This window comes from Notolepis coatsorum, assembly GCF_963971535.1.
Source record: "Notolepis coatsorum genome assembly, chromosome: 5".
Taxonomy (NCBI): Eukaryota; Metazoa; Chordata; class Actinopteri; order Aulopiformes; family Paralepididae; genus Notolepis; species Notolepis coatsorum.
This window is the reverse complement of record NC_140169.1, coordinates 2,865,742-2,886,202: the sequence shown is the minus strand read 5'-3', so window position 1 is coordinate 2,886,202 and position 20,461 is coordinate 2,865,742. Positions and strand designations below refer to the sequence as shown.

Here is a 20,461-nt window from a genome sequence, read left to right as displayed (position 1 = left end):
ACTTGAAGAATTGGCCAAAAGGGGTCGTGGTGAAGGGCGTGGCCTTTCCGACAGCAGGGTTGATTGAGCATGGGCTGGTAAAGATATGCCTCCTAAAATGTCTAAACGGAAGTACAGGAAGTACAGGCTACAGGCTTTCCGGTTTCGACAAAACAATTATAGAAACGTGTGAAGTGCACAATATTTCCTCGTTTAAGCCACTGCAACGGCTTTGCCTGAAGAATTTACTACATGACCGGGACGGCGTTCTAGCTTGTTTGCTGACAGGATTCGGGAAAATGTTTGTCCGTTCGGAGGCAGCTTCCAGGGGAAGTACATACACCGGAAATTCTACCCCATACACACTTTCGGCAGTAGTTCTTTACCAGGCTTTATCTCACAGAGATACAACTGGGAACGAGGTTAATTGAGCAGGACACCATGACTTAATATGACCTTCTGATAGCAGGGTTAATTGAGCAGGACACCATGACTTAATATGACCTTCTGATAGCAGGGTTGATTGAGTAGGACACCATGACTTAATATGACCTTCTGATAGCAGGGTTGATTGAGTAGGACACCATGACTTAATGAGACCTTCTGATAGCAGGGTTGTTTGAGCAGGACACCATGACTTAATGAGACCTTCTGATAGCAGGGTTGTTTGAGTAGAGACACCATGACTTAATGAGACCTTCTGATAGCAGGGTTGTTTGAGTAGGACACCATGACTCAAGGATACCTTCTGATAGCAGGGTTGATTGAGTAGGACACCATGACTCAAGGATACCTTCTGATAGCAGGGTTGATTGAGTAGAGACACCATGACTTAATGAGACATTCTGATAGCAGGTGGTCATAAGAGGTTTTGAAAAAGTTAAAAACTCTCATTGTGCAAAGTGGAAAATAATAATTGGTCACCCCCCTCCCCTTCAGCAAATATAAATATCCAACTGGAAACAAAACAGACATATACCTCAGCTTCAGCTCTCTCCTTCATCTCCCTCATCTTCCTCATATCTTTATAATACTCCTGTCTGATGAGCTCCAGCTGCTGCAGATACTCCTGTGTACACACACACACACACGTACACGCGCACACACACACACGCGCACACACACACACACACACGTACACGCACACACACGTTTGTTTCCTTTTTTATATATCCAAATTGTCTTTATTCTACAGTAACAGTATGCATACTGTTAATACGTGGATATTTCTCTCTCCTCCACACCCGTTTCCCCTGCTGTCTGTTGTCCTGAGGCTTGTGGTGTGTGGGACGTCCCGCGCCATGCTCCTGGCCGGCCTGCCTGTAGCGCTCAGCATCCGCCGTGCACGGACGGAGGCCCTGGGGGACATATTCAGAGGGCAAAGGTCAGGGGGTTGGACACTGTATACTTAAGTATATTTCCTGAAAGTATACATTGTGTACTCATTTATGTTGAACCACTTACATTGTACCTAAGTGTGTTAAAAGTTATACTTAAGATTTGCTTAAATATATTGAAATTATCATTTGGAGATATTCTTCCAAAATAGTACACATTTAATAGGATTACTAAAGTACAACTTAAGTTTGGTAAACATCTCAGTTATCGTTAGATTACTCTTACAGCACATTAATGACTATCATACTAAATATGTGCTTTGAATTAGTACATGAAAGCCCATAAGAAGAACCAAAACACATTGCAAGTATACTCTCAGAAAAGTACATATCTCAGAAATATATTTTTAACACACTTCATGTACTACAAAATGTAATTTAAACGGTGCTATAGATAATGTTCAGCCACTAGATGTCGCACTCGAGCACCAGCATGTCATTTATCCGGTATATATTATCAGGTATATTCCACGTGGGGAAATGGGAAGTAGGGAGGAGATACATGATTGTAAACATGAATTTTGGATCCACAAAGATTTTTCTTATTATAAATTCACATACAGTAGTCAAATCTGGTACAGTAGTAACATCTGGTACAGTAATAATGTGATACAGTAGTAAATAAAGTCTGGTATAGTAATATCTGGTACAGTAGTAACATCTGTACCAAAGTACCTCAAAGGCGCTAAAAACAAGATTACAAACATCACAAAACAAACTGGTCAGACTACTACTTGACCTTACTCCTAGAACCCACCTCACCCCTGCCCACTTTGACAACCTAGGATGGCTTAGAGTAGACGACAGAGTACAGCAACTTGCAATGGGCCTGGTCTACAAGATACACTACACGACTAAGGTACCCATGTACATGTCAAAATACTTCCCAAAGGTCAGTGAATACCACGATCACAACACCAGAGGGAGCTCCACAAATCATATTAAACCCAGATTCGGCTCAAACAAGGGACTAAACACGTTTTGCAATTATGCCACATCAATGTGGAACGCCCTACCAACGCCCTACCCAATTCGAAACTGGCCCCTGTAAATGTCCTAACCCAACCCCCTCCAATGTACAGTAAATGACCTAACCCAAGAATACATGAGACCCTCCTCTTGGAACCAAGTATGGTTTTGTCGATATTCCAATGTACAGTATTGCTTGTACAGTTGTACAGTTTCCCCCACCCCGCCTACCCAACCCCCCCCCCCCTCCCCACCCAACCACCGCCAATGTACAGTCCCGACCCCACCTACCCAACCTCCTCCAATGTACAGTTTCTACGTCAAATGTATATACTCTCTTTTTTAGACTATTTTTGTATCACAAACAGTACTGTATTTGCAAATCTGGTATGTCATAAATGTATAGATGTAGCAGTATTGTCTATCTGTATGTCGTGTATGTCATAATATGATGAATTGAAAATGGGGGACCCTGATGCAATTGTGTGTATTGAGCTGTACTGTACCCATTCTGCAATCTGTTAATAACGTTTTCAATCAAACAGTAGTAATGTTGTGTCTGGTTCTGTCTGTCTGCTGACCTACCAGATGTTTCTCTGCTCTCAGCTTGTACAAGTTGGCCTCTAGTCTTCTCTGGAGGTATTCGTTACGAGCTGCTGCCACCCTGAGAGAGAGAGAGAGAGAGAGAGAGAGAGAGAGAGAGAGAGAGAGAGAGAGAGAGAGAGAGAGAGAGAGAGAGAGAGAGAGAGAGAGAGAGAGAGAGAGAGAGAGAGAGAGAGTGAGTGGTAGTGTGGTAGTGAAATGTTAACCTTCTGTAGTGTCAGGTAGTGAAAGGTTAACCTTATATAGTGTGGTAGTGAAAGGGTTAACCTCCTGTAATGTGGTAGTGAAAGGGTTAACCTCATGTGGTGTGGTAGTGAAAGGGTTAACCTTCTGTATTGTCAGGTAGTGAAAGGTTAACCTTCTGTAGTGTGGTAGTGAAAGGTTAACCTTCTGTAGTGTGGTAGTGAAAGGTTAACCTTCTGTAGTGTGGTAGTGAAAGGTTAACCTTCTGTAGTGTGGTAGTGAAAGGTTAACCTTCTGTAGTGTGGTAGTGAAAGGTTAACCTTCTGTAGTGTGGTAGTGAAAGGTTAACCTTCTGTAGTGTGGTAGTGAAAGGTTAACCTTCTGTAGTGTGGTAGTGAAAGGTTAACCTTATGTAGTGTGGTAGTGAAAGGTTAACCTTCTGTAGTGTGGTAGTGAAAGGTTAACCTTCTGTAGTGTGGTAGTGAAAGGTTAACCTTCTGTAGTGTGGTAGTGAAAGGTTAACCTTCTGTAGTGTGGTAGTGAAAGGTTAACCTTATGTAGTGTGGTAGTGAAAGGTTAACCTTCTGTAGTGTGGTAGTGAAAGCAGGGTTTCCGTTAGAAAAAATTGTTGCCGGCCTCAGTGTCCGGTAGATTTCAATCTACCAGTCAAATGAGAGAAATTCCGGTCAGAGTTTATTGAGCTTAAAAACAATTGATAGGCAAAAGAATGACAACAAAACAAAAGAATGACATCATCAAGGCATGTAGATTTATAATATTTTTACTTAAAACTAGGCTACTTTTGCGTATAAAGTCATTATATTCCAAATAAAATAAGTCCCGAGACTCGTGCTGCTGCCGACTTTAAATCAAATAGGTGTCTGTGGGCAGTCGCCCGACATTAATAAACAACAGTCTGTTATAATCACATTTTTATGAGCTAACGAATTCCGTTATATTGGACATTTGTATTAATTATATCAAGCGAAGAACTGAGAAATTTGGCAGAGAGAGACGGCAACATTATCGCGGGTTTGCGTGACGACTCTCTCTCTCTCTCCACCTCCCAATGACTTATTTGCGAGAGTATGTCGATGCAGAGCAGCAGATTCAGCTGTTATTGGCTCTTTTCTGGGGACCGCACAGCAGCGCCCCCCACCCAACATTGAATTGAAAATGGCTGAATTGGAGTACTGCTGGAGTACTGCATTGTGCTGCTGCTGCTCCGGCTCTGCAGCTTCACAAAAGTTTGCACACCCAGCACTAAGGTCTCGCTGACAACGTCGTTGTCATTATTAGAAGCAACGATGAAACAAATGTAATGATTGTTTCGTTCATCGCATAGGCTATTTAATTTTAGCCTATTTTAATACAATTCAAATAATCAAATTGTGCTTAGACTCAGGGAATTATTTTCACCGGACATTAAGACCGGAGAGATTAAATATGTCGGACTTCAACAGATTTTGCCGGTCAAATACCGGTAATTACCGGCTAACGGAAACGCTGAGTGAAAGGTTAACCTCCTGTAGTGTGGTAGTGAAAGGTTAACCTTCTGTAGTGTGGTAGTGAAAGGTTAACCTTCTGTAGTGTGGTAGTGAAAGGGTTAACCTTCTGTAGTGTGGTAGTGAAAGGTTAACCTTCTGTAGTGTGGTAGTGAAAGGTTAACTGTCTGCAGTGTGGTAGTGAAAGGTTAACCTCCTGTAGTGTGGTAGTGAAAGGTTAACCTTCTGTAGTGTGGTAGTGAAAGGGTTAACCTTCTGTAGTGTGGTAGTGAAAGGTTAACCTTCTATAGTGTGGTAGTGAAAGGTTAACCTTCTGTAGTGTGGTAGTGAAAGGTTAACCTTCTGTAGTGTGGTAGTGAAAGGTTAACCTTCTGTAGTGTGGTAGTGAAAGGGTTAACCTTCTGTAGTGTGGTAGTGTAAGGTTAACCTTCTGTAGTGTGGTAGTGAAAGGGTTAACCTTCTGTAGTGTGGTAGTGAAAGGTTAACCTTCTGTAGTGTGGTAGTGAAAGGTTAACCTTCTGTAGTGTGGTAGTGAAAGGTTAACCTTCTATAGTGTGGTAGTGAAAGGTTAACCTTCTGTAGTGTGGTAGTGAAAGGTTAACCTTCTGTAGTGTGGTAGTGAAAGGGTTAACCTTCTGTAGTGTGGTAGTGAAAGGTTAACCTTCTGTAGTGTGGTAGTGAAAGGTTAACCTTCTGTAGTGTGGTAGTGAAAGGTTAACCTTCTGTAGTGTGGTAGTGAAAGGGTTAACCTTCTGTAGTGTGGTAGTGAAAGGTTAACCTTCTGTAGTGTGGTAGTGAAAGGTTAACCTTCTGTAGTGTGGTAGTGAAAGGTTAACCTTCTGTAGTGTGGTAGTGAAAGGTTAACCTTCTGTAGTGTGGTAGTGAAAGGTTAACCTTCTGTAGTGTGGTAGTGAAAGGTTAACCTTCTGTAGTGTGGTAGTGAAAGGTTAACCTTCTGTAGTGTGGTAGTGAAAGGTTAACCTTCTGTAGTGTGGTAGTGAAAGGTTAACCTTCTGTAGTGTGGTAGTGAAAGGGTTAACCTTCTGTAGTGTGGTAGTGTAAGGTTAACCTTCTGTAGTGTGGTAGTGAAAGGGTTAACCTTCTGTAGTGTGGTAGTGAAAGGTTAACCTTCTGTAGTGTGGTAGTGAAAGGGTTAACCTTCTGTAGTGTGGTAGTGAAAGGTTAACCTTCTGTAGTGTGGTAGTGAAAGGTTAACCTTCTGTAGTGTGGTAGTGAAAGGGTTAACCTTCTATAGTGTGGTAGTGAAAGGTTAACCTTCTGTAGTGTGGTAGTGAAAGGTTAACCTCCTGTAGTGTGGTAGTGAAAGGTTAACCTCCTGTAATGTGGTAGTGAAAGGGTTAACCTTCTGTAGTGTGGTAGTCAAAGGTTAACCTCCTGTAGTGTGGTAGTGAAAGGTTAACCTCCTGTAATGTGGTAGTGAAAGGGTTAACCTTCTGTAGTGTGGTAGTGTAAGGTTAACCTTCTGTAGTGTGGTAGTGAAAGGTTAACCTTATGTAGTGTGGTAGTGAAAGGTTAACCTTCTGTAGTGTGGTAGTGAAAGGGTTAACCTTATGTAGTGTGGTAGTGAAAGGTTAACCTTCTGTAGTGTGGTAGTGAAAGGGTTAACCTTCTGTAGTGTGGTAGTGTAAGGTTAACCTTCTGTAGTGTGGTAGTGAAAGGGTTAACCTTCTGTAGTGTGGTAGTGTAAGGTTAACCTTCTGTAGTGTGGTAGTGAAAGGGTTAACCTTCTGTAGTGTGGTAGTGAAAGGTTAACCTTCTGTAGTGTGGTAGTGAAAGGGTTAACCTTCTGTAGTGTGGTAGTGAAAGGTTAACCTTCTGTAGTGTGGTAGTGAAAGGTTAACCTTCTGTAGTGTGGTAGTGAAAGGGTTAACCTTCTGTAGTGTGGTAGTGAAAGGTTAACCTTCTGTAGTGTGGTAGTGAAAGGTTAACCTTCTGTAGTGTGGTAGTGAAAGGTTAACCTTCTGTAGTGTGGTAGTGAAAGGGTTAACCTTCTGTAGTGTGGTAGTGAAAGGTTAACCTTCTGTAGTGTGGTAGTGAAAGGGTTAACCTTCTGTAGTGTGGTAGTGAAAGGTTAACCTTCTGTAGTGTGGTAGTGAAAGGTTAACCTTCTGTAGTGTGGTAGTGAAAGGGTTAACCTTCTGTAGTGTGGTAGTGAAAGGTTAACCTTCTGTAGTGTGGTAGTGTAAGGTTAACCTTCTGTAGTGTGGTAGTGAAAGGTTAACCTTCTGTAGTGTGGTAGTGTAAGGTTAACCTTCTGTAGTGTGGTAGTCAGTGGTGCAGTCGTAATATGGGCCAAGGCCAAACGCCACGTGCACGTGTGCACGCGCATACATGTTCCCTCGGTTGCGCACAGAACAGATGATTATTATGCATAACAATGTTTTAAATGTAATTGTAGTTACAATTTCTTTAATTGAATTAACTTAAACTAGAAAAGTAAATACAAACTAAATTAACAATGTAACTTAGAGTTAGTTTACTGAAGGACAGTTTCCTTCAGACTGAAGCACACCTTGTCTCATCCTTCCAGTGAAGTCGGGAGATCAAGCAACCCCCCACCACACCTACAGGGCTTGTATTTGGTTGTCGGTATCCTATTATTATGCAAAGTCTAGGTGATAAGCGAGTCAAGACGAGTCATTTTTGTGTGCACATCATTGCGCGCACTTCGCTCGCAGTGTCAAATTTCCCACGGGATAATAAAAGTATTTCTATTCTATTCTATTCTGCCTCAGTGACGTAGCCTAAACGGTGTTTAACCGCGTTTGACCACCACTGCATGCCTGGTGGTAGTGAAAGGGTTAACCTTCTGTAGTGTGGTAGTGAAAGGTTAACCTTCTGTAGTGTGGTAGTGAAAGGGTTAACCTCCTGTAGTGTGGTAGTGAAAGGGTTAACCTCCTGTAGTGTGGTAGTGAAAGGGTTAAACCCGGTGGTTAGAATATGATCCGACTCACAGCTTGTAGGGTTCCAGGTGAGGGGTAGGCCTGTCTGCACAGGGCCCTACTGCCTGCTCCTCGGGTGCTGGGTGAGGGAGGAGTGGAGGGAGCGGAGGAGGAGGAGGGGAAGGGACGTCCTCTTTATTTCCCCGTTGGAAGGCGTCCAACTGGGCATGGTAATGTCGGTAGTGGCTGGCAGGCTGGCCGTTCCACCTGACACAGTGGTAGTACATTAGGATAGATCAGTGACTAAAGGATGAGGCCAGTGTAACGTTTTTCTTATTGTCAACATATCCTACAAAAGGACCAAAACATACACTGCAATTCCTCTACTAGTAGTGTGGTCCATCTAGCCAGCACCTGCTAACGGGTCGGACCCTTTAGCTCAGTTGGTTAGTGCAGCCGCTGTGGATCCTGTGGTCCCAGGTTCAAATCCACTGGGCTACATTGGTGGCAGCGGTGGGATCTCACTGCCCTGTCAATCTGTATCCAGGTTAGGAGTGCAACCAATGTGACAGGTAATGTATGATGTAAATGGTAAATGGACTGCATTTATATAACAGCTTTTATCTAAAGTGCTTTACAATTTGTTCCTGACATTCACCCATTCTCTCACACATTCACACACCGACAGTGGAGGCAACCATGCTCATCGGGAGCAGTTAGGGGTTAAGTGTCTTGCTCAAGGACACTTCAACATGCTCCCCGGGAGGAGTGGGAAACAAACCGGGTACCTCTGGATTACCAGATGCTCTACCTCTCGAGCCACTGTCGCCCCATACTGTATGTATGTATGTATGTATGTATGTATGTATGTATGTATGTATGTATGTATGTATGTATGTATGTATGTATGTATGTATGTATGTATGTATGTATGTATGTATGTATGTATGCATGATCCAATAGCTGGGTAAACCTCACATGGCAGCTGGCTTTGCAAGATCACGTGAGAAACCATCTTTTCAGACTTCAAGTTATTATGTGCTTGAACATGAACCACTAGTTTGGACCAATCAGCTTGTTACGAAGGGTCAGATTAAACCGAATATATATATTTATTACTTGAGATATATTGTATAGTATTTGTATATCGTCTGATATCCCTTGTATATTCTTTGTACATATACACGGAATATCCCTTTACCTAGTACAGACCATAATATTCATTCTCCTATTGGACAGCGATCCCCTAGGCGCCACGGCCATACCCTCAATGTCTAGTTCAAAGTCACCGCTAAGACATGTCTGGACATGCCCGGTTCTGCGCAAGAATACGAGACAGAAATAAGGCTGGTACTAGATTGTTCACCTTACGTATAAATACGTTGCAGGTGGATACAGCAGTTAGTTACCCGAAACGTGTTACCCCAATAAGTTGAAGCCTCACACCACGATACAACGTGCTGTGAAGTGGGCCCGTTTTGCCCCGAAATAGAGCCTTGAGACCGCGTGCGAATTGATAGCTGAAGTGTCAGAGTTTAACGCTGGATCGTCGAGTTCGACCTATTCTATTATTAAGTAATAGTCTATTATGTATAGTGTATCGTGCGGCTACCGTTCTACAGTGACCAGCATTACCAACGTTTCATCGTACCGAGCTAGTGTGCTTATCCAGGCTGGGCGGCTTAACCTGGTGCCGTCATCCGAGGAGCCCTAGACGAGAACCGTGTGGATATGTACACTGGATAACCTACACCGACGACTACAGAGCCCTTTTCGGCTGGATTATATTTGCTTTGGTCCTGTAGCTGATGGAGCGGAGAATCGTCTACACCCACAACTGTGTGGGATTTACCCTGTGAGGAGCATCGTCGAGCCCGCCTCTAGGACCCCTGAGGCTGGCTAGCTTTCCCCCCTGCTGGCCTACAACCGGAGGGACCCTATTAGTATCTCCAGCTGCCCTACTAGTGTACCATATATAATTCTTATGATACAGGTGGTATTAATTATCTCCTGCGTAATATTCTCATGGACTTACGCTCTTGACCTATTCATGCACATTCTTCGCCTTACAAGCGCAACTCTCAATCTTGATAAGTAAAGTAATGTAAGATAATCTTCGTGCTGCTAATAAATATTCTTCTAAACGATATTTGTTGTGAAGCCGTGTTATTGTGGAAGTGTTCATCTCATATACATGTGTACTGTATGGCCAGTAGTAATGTACATAACTCAGTAGTGGTTTAATGATACCATACTTATTCAATACAGTCAGGGAATTGTACCCCTCAGTTACAAGCGTCCTTTGAGGAACTACTGTACTGGCAGCTAGGGGGCGTGGAGTTAATCCGAAAACAACAATGGTGGTTCTTGAAGAGGTTAGCGTGGATGCTGCTGTAGCATCAGTTACATCAGAACTGGGAGGTGTTTCTTCATTGAAAAGAAGAGCAAAGAATGACACTGATTGGTTGACAGATTGTTTGATAGCCAGTGAGAGACAGATGGTCGATCCAATCACCTGCCATTCTGCCCAAGTATGTATTTTAAGTGCTGTCCCTATACAATCTATCCAGTTTCAAAGGAGATGGTTCTGTGTAGCAGTCAGGTTAGTAGCTACTATGTCAAAATGAGCTGAAACAGTAAATGTACGCCTCAATAATCACTTCCTACTGTAACCTGATTGGCGAGCAGAGCTTCTGAACCATCCTACCTTTGGTCCTGATGAGCTGCAGTCTGTCTGACCATCCGATCAGCTGGTAGTTCTGCTCTGGCTTGGAAGGGCTCGGTGAGGATAAGGAGAGAGTTAGTAGGGGGGATTTGAGAGAGTGAGTCATGCATACTGGATGTAGAATGTGTTGTGTGTAGCTTGTGTATTGGGAGTGGAAAGGAATCAATCCCACAACCCAGGGATTCTAAACGGATGTAAAGTGGCAATTTTAGTGATAGAGCTGCTGATTGATATTCAGAAAACTTCACTCCATACCAGCCTTCTATGTAGAGCTGCTGATTGATATTCAGATAATTCAGAATTCAGAGAGATATTCAACTATATTGGTTTCATCAGGTCAGCCACAGATTTGCATTGAAATGTAATGCGTGGGGTCAAATAATAAATTATACTGCATTCTGACTAGGGCTGCACGATTAATAGAAAAAAAAATCACGATCTCGATTCATAGACCTATGCAATCTCATTTCTAAATTATGACGATTTCTTTAAAGTAAATTCTTTTTTTATTATTATTTTTACTTAACTTTTTTGAATGACGATTCTGATTTGAGTTATTTTGTATGTTACAAGATACTTAAGTTTAAGTCAAGCACTTTCCTGTTATGTTTAAGTTTAAGTCAAGCACTTTGATATATGTTATGTTGTCTGTTTAAGAAAGATTTATTGAAAAAAATTTAATCGTGTGAGAGAATCGTGATCTCAATTCTTAGAGAGAAAAATCGGGATTCACATTTGAGCAAGAATCATGCAGCCCTAATTCTGACCCTCTGAATCACTGACCTGTAGTCTGCCCTTTTTGTGTGTGTGTGGGGGGGGGGGGGGGGGGGGGGAGTACTCTTACTCTCCATCTCTACAATATATTACTACATTTACTTTTCAAACGGTTAAAAATGTAAAACAGAAATATAAATTATTTGAAACATACATTCTAAACTATCTTTTTTGAACAGGTTGAATATGACAACTTTATGATGGGTTGACCAGAACCAGAGGAGGGGTTAATATTCTGAGAAAGAAAGTCAGATTAGTAAAAAATGTATGAGAGAAAAACGTGGATTAAAGTCAGAAATGTACAAGATGCTATGAGAACTTTGCAGGCAACTAAAGTACCCTAGCCTGACACTCTCCACCCACTCTTCCATTACCCTAGCGCCTAGCCTGACATGTCAGACCAATGGAACACTATGCAAGCTTTTCTGACTTTTATCTCAGAGAACATCCATGTTTTTGCCACATACACTTTCAACTTTAATCTCAGAGAATGTCTCGTAAATTATTGATAATCTCAGAAATTCCAAGTTGTTCCTCTGAATCTTACCCTCCTTCCCCAGCTCCAGTAAAAAAAAAAAACATTTACCTACAGTGGCCCTAATATGCCATTGTACAATTTTCTTATGCCAGATTACATGTGCCCTACTTTATGCCGTGCTGGAGTGTACACTCTGACCGGAGCTTTCCACTCTGGTCGCAGGGCCAGTTTTTTCACCGGGGGCCCAGGCTTTGGCCGAGGAGTAGGCCTCTCTGGGGCTCTCATCTTGGGGACGTTTTCTGGACAACACAGTATAGACACGTGTTAGATAAGATAATATAATACAAGATAAGATAATATAAGATAAAGTAAGATAAGATAAGATGAGTTGGGGGGGTGGGGTTGCTGCGTTGATGTCAACGGCACTACATGGTTAGAAGCAAATATACAAATCTAAATAAGAACACAACAAAAATGGACAATAAAATGAAATGATATCATAAAACGTTTAAGCACAGGAGTTGTATTTACATGCAGACATATCTACAGGAGTCAAAAGATATCAGGCATGTGCCAATGTTAAAATGTCATAATATGATTATATTGGCCAAAATTATCTTGATTTATGACATTATTTCAGCAATTGTTTAAGATGAACATCTTAAAAGGGGAATTACCACCCACCCTGTTTTTTGTTTTTACCCATTCTAAGAATTGACATATGTTCTTCTTGTGCTCCAGGACAGTTGAGTCAGTATTTGTGAAGACCCACCACTCTCCCCTAAAGCTAGACATCAAGAGAAAGAACCCTCCAATCAGTGATGAAACTGGGACGTTCAGGCAAATCTGGGGATGCTTCAAGTTTCAAGTTCAAGTTTCTTTAATAGTTGTCATACAGAAGTACAGAATACTTTTGTACAAAATGCTTCTTACTGTTGCGCTCCAGAGACTGTGCTAGACAAGATAAGTATGAAATAAAAACATAGTAAAAATAGTAAAAATTAGAAGTAAAAAAGAGGTCACAGTGTTCAGTTTAGACATATGTACAATGTTCGTAGACGTAGTTACCATACAATATACAATACTGTGCAGTGTACTAATATACAATACTATATAGTGCAAGGCATAAATGGACGAGGTGCAGTTTAGGTACAATTCACAGTCGGTGTACGAGTTGTAGTGCAAATCCTTTATCAATAAATATAAAGTGTAAGTGTGTTTGTGTGATCTAAAGTGTGGAGAGTGGGTGCTGCAGTGTGTTGTTTGTTTGAGTGAGTGTGTGCGTGTGGGTGTGTGTGCTGTGTGCATTTGATGGTTGTTGCATAGTGATTATTGTTCGTTTAGCGATTATTGTTCGTTTAGCAGCCTGATGGCCTGGGGATAGAAGCTCCTTCTGAGTCTTTCTGTGCTCGCCATAAGACTCCGGTATCGCTATCGCTATCGTCATAGACAATGAATGGGGCTTTGATTTTATGAGCCCATCAAATGTTTGTGTGAGGTTTTACACCCAAATGAGGTATACATTTTAGCATTGCCAGAAGGTCTGAACCAGAAATAAAAACCTAATTTAGGTGTTCACACAAAGCCTCACAACATCAGAGCCTCATTCATTGGCCCAGATTTGACATCCTAGTGACATCACCGACTGGAGGTGGCGGGTGGCGGGGGGGGGGGGGGGGGGGGGGGGGGGTCACTGACAGTATGTTTTGTGTTTTTTATTTCATCACTTCACTCTACTGTTAATCTGTTTGCACAACTTTCTTAAAATAATCAAATATAACATTATACTGGCTTTGCTTAATAATAAATAATAATAATAGATTGGATTTGTAATGCACTTTTTGTTCGCTGGGATCCCAAAGTGCTACACTACATGGTTAAAACAGTTAAAAAAATAGAATAAAATAGTTATTAGTAAAACAAATAAAATACAGAATAAAAATAGAACATGGTTAATTAAAAACATAGTATAAACAGACAATTTAAAAACAAAGTGCAATAAAATTGAAATAAAAAGCTAACAGTCAAAGGCCTTTTTGAACAGATAGGTTTTCAGGCCTGCTTTAAAAGAGTCCAGGCTCTGTGGTGCCCTCAGCTGGATGGGGAGGCTGTTCCACAGGCGTGGTGCAGCCGTGCAGAAGGCTCGGTCACCCAGGGTGCAGAGCCGGGTATTGGGGACCTGAAGGAGCAGGCTACCTGCGGATCTGAGGGTGCGAGTGAAGGATTGTGGAGTGATGAGTTCCTGAAGGTAGAGGGGTGCGTGTCCGTTTATGCAGTTATGGGTGATCGTAAGGATTTTGTAGTTGATCCGGGATGAGACGGGGAGCCAGTGTAGTGAGTGGAGGATGGGAGTTATGTGATCGTGTTTACGGACTCTCATCAGGATCCTGGCAGCACTGTTCTGGATGTATTGCAGCTTTTGGATGCTCTTGCCAGGAATCCCGATGAAGAGTCCGTTACAGTAGTCCAGTCTTGAGGAGATAAAGGCATGGACAAGCTTCTCTGCTTATAGAGACGGTCTGAATCCTTTTAAAATAAACAATAGTAAAACAATAACACACACATTTTGTGTCTCTCAGGAGACGAGCCGAGAGGCACCTTGTGTCTAAATGCAGAAAAAACTAATAATGACACAACAGTACTGTATGTCAATGGTTTCATCAGTTGATGAGCAACATTCTTCATTCTTGAACATCGGTGGATAAGCTAAATACGATATTGAATCATTTCATTTGAATCAAATCGATTCTTAAAATCCCAAGATTGATCTTTTAATCCATGCCTTTTTTCAGTGGATGTGTGAAGATTTTCACTAAACATTACTACACTATCCTCATTCACCACATGATGCTGTTGTGCTATTAACTGACCAACAGATGGCAGTAGCGCCCACTTCTGACACCAGATCCACCTAAATGCTGTTTTTACAGTGAGAACAGACAAGGTCATGTGACACAAATAAGAGTAACACTGAAAATAATGTGACTTATGGTGCTTCATAAGTCAGAAGATTCTACATTATATGCGTGTGGGGGGGGGGTTACATGCATATGTGCACCATTGTTTATGTGTGTGCGGGCAAGTGTATGCTTGCATGTGTTTGAGTGTGTGTGTGTGTGTGTGTGTGTGTGTGTGTGTGTGTGTGTGTGTGTGTGTGTGTGTGTGTGTGTGTGTGTGTGTGTGTGTGTGTGTGTGTGTGTGTGTGTGTGTGTGTGTGTGTGTGTGTGTGTGTGTGTGTGTGTGTGTGTGTGTGTGTGTGTGTGTGTGTGTGTGTGTGTGTGGTGGCTTTCACAGATACATAATTTGCTGCAAACTTTATGAATGTTTTGTTTAAAGGGATAGTTCAGATTTTTGGACCTCTAGCCTTTTCCCTACTCACCGATGATGATGTTGATCCATAGAGTCCTTTCTCAGCACAGTCCATGCTGTTCCTCAGACTAGCTCTGGATAGTTGGCCACAGACCAATGCAAAGTCAATGGGGTCAAGCTCCTGTCTGTACAAGCTGACAGAGGCTCACTGAAATCCACTCCACAGTGCAACACAAAGTAGATTGACAGTGAGCCTCAGTCAACTTGTACAGACAGGAGCTTGACCCCATTGACTTTGCATTGGTTTGTGGCCAACTATGCAGAGCTAGTCTGAGGAACAGCATGGATTGTGCTGAGAAAGGACTCTATCGATCAACATCATCATCGGTGAGTAAATAATAGGGCTAGGGGTCGAAGAGAACCTGCTTACGGGTGGCAGTACTATGTAGGTATACAAACAGCAGACGCTGGTGATCTGAGCTATTTTAGTAACAGTAGTCTAGGGCTGACCTCTGACCTCGGTTAGTCGACTAATCTATTTTAGTAACAGTAGTCTAGGGCTGACCTCAGTTAGTCCACTAATCTATTTTAGTAACAGTAGTCTAGGGCTGACCTGGTTAGTCCACTAATCTATTTTAGTAACAGTAGTCTAGGGCTGACCTGGTTAGTCCACTAATCTATTTTAGTAACAGTAGTCTAGGGCTGACCTGGTTAGTCCACTAATCTATTTTAGTAACAGTAGTCTAGGGCTGACCTCGGTTAGTCCACTAATCTATTTTAGTAACAGTAGTCTAGGGCTGACCTGGGTTAGTCCACTAATCTATTTTAGTAACAGTAGTCTAGGGCTGACCTCGGTTAGTCCACTAATCTATTTTAGTAACAGTAGTCTAGGGCTGACCTCGGTTAGTCCACTAATCTATTTTAGTAACAGTAGTCTAGGGCTGACCTCGGTTAGTCCACTAATCTATTTTAGTAACAGTAGTCTAGGGCTGACCTCGGTTAGTCCACTAATCTATTTTAGTAACAGTAGTCTAGGGCTGACCTCGGTTAGTCCACTAATCTATTTTAGTAACAGTAGTCTAGGGCTGACCTGGTTAGTCCACTAATCTATTTTAGTAACAGTAGTCTAGGGCTGACCTGGGTTAGTCGACTAATCTATTTTAGTAACAGTAGTCTAGGGCTGACCTCGGTTAGTCCACTAATCTATTTTAGTAACAGTAGTCTAGGGCTGACCTCGGTTAGTCCACTAATCTATTTTAGTAACAGTAGTCTAGGGCTGACCTGGGTTAGTCCACTAATCTATTTTAGTAACAGTAGTCTAGGGCTGACCTCGGTTAGTCCACTAATCTATTTTAGTAACAGTAGTCTAGGGCTGACCTGGTTAGTCCACTAATCTATTTTAGTAACAGTAGTCTAGGGCTGACCTCGGTTAGTCCACTAATCTATTTTAGTAACAGTAGTCTAGGGCTGACCTCGGTTAGTCCACTAATCTATTTTAGTAACAGTAGTCTAGGGCTGACCTCGGTTAGTCCACTAATCTATTTTAGTAACAGTAGTCTAGGGCTGACCTGGTTAGTCCACTAATCTATTTTAGTAACAGTAGTCTAGGGCTGACCTGGTTAGTCCACTAATCTATTTTAGTAACAGTAGTCTAGGGCTGACCTCGGTTAGTCCACTAATCTATTTTAGTAACAGTAGTCTAGGGCTGACCTGGTTAGTCCACTAATCTATTTTAGTAACAGTAGTCTAGGGCTGACCTGGTTAGTCCACTAATCTATTTTAGTAACAGTAGTCTAGGGCTGACCTCGGTTAGTCCACTAATCTATTTTAGTAACAGTAGTCTAGGGCTGACCTCGGTTAGTCCACTAATCTATTTTAGTAACAGTAGTCTAGGGCTGACCTGGTTAGTCCACTAATCTATTTTAGTAACAGTAGTCTAGGGCTGACCTGGTTAGTCCACTAATCTATTTTAGTAACAGTAGTCTAGGGCTGACCTGGGTTAGTCGACTAATCTATTTTAGTAACAGTAGTCTAGGGCTGACCTCGGTTAGTCCACTAATCTATTTTAGTAACAGTAGTCTAGGGCTGACCTCGGTTAGTCCACTAATCTATTTTAGTAACAGTAGTCTAGGGCTGACCTGGTTAGTCCACTAATCTATTGTAGTAACAGTAGTCTAGGGCTGACCTGGTTAGTCCACTAATCTATTTTAGTAACAGTAGTCTAGGGCTGACCTCGGTTAGTCCACTAATCTATTTTAGTAACAGTAGTCTAGGGCTGACCTCGGTTAGTCCACTAATCTATTTTAGTAACAGTAGTCTAGGGCTGACCTCGGTTAGTCCACTAATCTATTTTAGTAACAGTAGTCTAGGGCTGACCTCGGTTAGTCCACTAATCTATTTTAGTAACAGTAGTCTAGGGCTGACCTCGGTTAGTCCACTAATCTATTTTAGTAACAGTAGTCTAGGGCTGACCTCTGTTAGTCCACTAATCTATTTTAGTAACAGTAGTCTAGGGCTGACCTGGTTAGTCCACTAATCTATTTTAGTAACAGTAGTCTAGGGCTGACCTCGGTTAGTCCACTAATCTATTTTAGTAACAGTAGTCTAGGGCTGACCTGGTTAGTCCACTAATCTATTTTAGTAACAGTAGTCTAGGGCTGACCTGGTTAGTCCACTAATCTATTTTAGTAACAGTAGTCTAGGGCTGACCTGGGTTAGTCCACTAATCTATTTTAGTAACAGTAGTCTAGGGCTGACCTCGGTTAGTCCACTAATCTATTTTAGTAACAGTAGTCTAGGGCTGACCTGGTTAGTCCACTAATCTATTTTAGTAACAGTAGTCTAGGGCTGACCTCTGACCTCGGTTAGTCCACTAATCTATTTTAGTAACAGTAGTCTAGGGCTGACCTGGGTTAGTCCACTAATCTATTTTAGTAACAGTAGTCTAGGGCTGACCTGGTTAGTCCACTAATCTATTTTAGTAACAGTAGTCTAGGGCTGACCTGGTTAGTCCACTAATCTATTTTAGTAACAGTAGTCTAGGGCTGACCTCGGTTAGTCCACTAATCTATTTTAGTAACAGTAGTCTAGGGCTGACCTCTGTTAGTCCACTAATCTATTTTAGTAACAGTAGTCTAGGGCTGACCTGGTTAGTCCACTAATCTATTTTAGTAACAGTAGTCTAGGGCTGACCTCGGTTAGTCCACTAATCTATTTTAGTAACAGTAGTCTAGGGCTGACCTCTGACCTCGGTTAGTCCACTAATCTATTTTAGTAACAGTAGTCTAGGGCTGACCTGGTTAGTCCACTAATCTATTTTAGTAACAGTAGTCTAGGGCTGACCTGGTTAGTCCACTAATCTATTTTAGTAACAGTAGTCTAGGGCTGACCTCGGTTAGTCCACTAATCTATTTTAGTAACAGTAGTCTAGGGCTGACCTGGTTAGTCCACTAATCTATTTTAGTAACAGTAGTCTAGGGCTGACCTCGGTTAGTCCACTAATCTATTTTAGTAACAGTAGTCTAGGGCTGACCTGGGTTAGTCCACTAATCTATTTTAGTAACAGTAGTCTAGGGCTGACCTCGGTTAGTCCACTAATCTATTTTAGTAACAGTAGTCTAGGGCTGACCTCGGTTAGTCCACTAATCTATTTTAGTAACAGTAGTCTAGGGCTGACCTGGGTTAGTCCACTAATCTATTTTAGTAACAGTAGTCTAGGGCTGACCTGGGTTAGTCCACTAATCTATTTTAGTAACAGTAGTCTAGGGCTGACCTCGGTTAGTCCACTAATCTATTTTAGTAACAGTAGTCTAGGGCTGACCTGGGTTAGTCCACTAATCTATTTTAGTAACAGTAGTCTAGGGCTGACCTCGGTTAGTCCACTAATCTATTTTAGTAACAGTAGTCTAGGGCTGACCTCGGTTAGTCCACTAATCTATTTTAGTAACAGTAGTCTAGGGCTGACCTGGTTAGTCCACTAATCTATTTTAGTAACAGTAGTCTAGGGCTGACCTCGGTTAGTCCACTAATCTATTTTAGTAACAGTAGTCTAGGGCTGACCTCGGTTAGTCCACTAATCTATTTTAGTAACAGTAGTCTAGGGCTGACCTCGGTTAGTCCACTAATCTATTTTAGTAACAGTAGTCTAGGGCTGACCTGGGTTAGTCCACTAATCTATTTTAGTAACAGTAGTCTAGGGCTGACCTCGGTTAGTCCACTAATCTATTTTAGTAACAGTAGTCTAGGGCTGACCTGGGTTAGTCCACTAATCTATTTTAGTAACAGTAGTCTAGGGCTGACCTGGTTAGTCCACTAATCTATTTTAGTAACAGTAGTCTAGGGCTGACCTCGGTTAGTCCACTAATCTATTTTAGTAACAGTAGTCTAGGGCTGACCTCGGTTAGTCCACTAATCTATTTTAGTAACAGTAGTCTAGGGCTGACCTCGGTTAGTCCACTAATCTATTTTAGTAACAGTAGTCTAGGGCTGACCTGGTTAGTCCACTAATCTATTTTAGTAACAGTAGTCTAGGGCTGACCTGGTTAGTCCACTAATCTATTTTAGTAACAGTAGTCTAGGGCTGACCTCGGTTAGTCCACTAATCTATTTTAGTAACAGTAGTCTAGGGCTGACCTGGTTAGTCCACTAATCTATTTTAGTAACAGTAGTCTAGGGCTGACCTGGTTAGTCCACTAATCTATTTTAGTAACAGTAGTCTAGTGCTGACCTCAGTTAGTCCACTAATCTATTTTAGTAACAGTAGTCTAGGGCTGACCTCTGTTAGTCCACTAATCTATTTTAGTAACAGTAGTCTAGGGCTGACCTCGGTTAGTCCACTAATCTATTTTAGTAACAGTAGTCTAGGGCTGACCTCGGTTAGTCCACTAATCTATTTTAGTAACAGTAGTCTAGTGACCTCGGTTAGTCCACTAATCTATTTTAGTAACAGTAGTCTAGGGCTGACCTCTGTTAGTCCACTAATCTATTTTAGTAACAGTAGTCTAGGGCTGACCTCGGTTAGTCCACTAATCTATTTTAGTAACAGTAGTCTAGGGCTGACCTGGTTAGTCCACTAATCTATTTTAGTAACAGTAGTCTAGGGCTGACCTGGTTAGTCCACTAATCTATTTTAGTAACAGTAGTCTAGGGCTGACCTGGTTAGTCCACTAATCTATTTTAGTAACAGTAGTCTAGGGCTGACCTGGGTTAGTCCACTAATCTATTTTAGTAACAGTAGTCTAGGGCTGACCTCGGTTAGTCCACTAATCTATTTTAGTAACAGTAGTCTAGGGCTGACCTGGGTTAGTCCACTAATCTATTTTAGTAACAGTAGTCTAGGGCTGACCTCGGTTAGTCCACTAATCTATTTTAGTAACAGTAGTCTAGGGCTGACCTGGGTTAGTCCACTAATCTATTTTAGTAACAGTAGTCTAGGGCTGACCTCGGTTAGTCCACTAATCTATTTTAGTAACAGTAGTCTAGGGCTGACCTCGGTTAGTCCACTAATCTATTTTAGTAACAGTAGTCTAGGGCTGACCTGGTTAGTCCACTAATCTATTTTAGTAACAGTAGTCTAGGGCTGACCTCGGTTAGTCCACTAATCTATTTTAGTAACAGTAGTCTAGGGCTGACCTGGT

At 41.9% G+C, this 20,461-nt stretch overlaps 1 protein-coding gene across 1 annotated transcript in view; it reads right to left on the bottom strand.

Moving 5' to 3' along the window:
• The window catches only part of LOC311229250 (serine/threonine-protein kinase Nek5), a gene marked incomplete at its 5' end in the record, with an annotated part of 74,843 nt that overhangs the window by 18,795 nt on the left and 35,587 nt on the right, over positions 1-20,461 (bottom strand). The window contains 5 exons of the mRNA XM_084315317.1: positions 959-1,048; positions 1,224-1,337; positions 2,931-3,009; positions 7,612-7,806; positions 11,674-11,815. Of these exons, the coding sequence (XP_084171443.1) occupies positions 959-1,048; positions 1,224-1,337; positions 2,931-3,009; positions 7,612-7,806; positions 11,674-11,815 (620 nt within the window). The remainder of the gene's footprint in view (positions 1-958; positions 1,049-1,223; positions 1,338-2,930; positions 3,010-7,611; positions 7,807-11,673; positions 11,816-20,461) is intronic.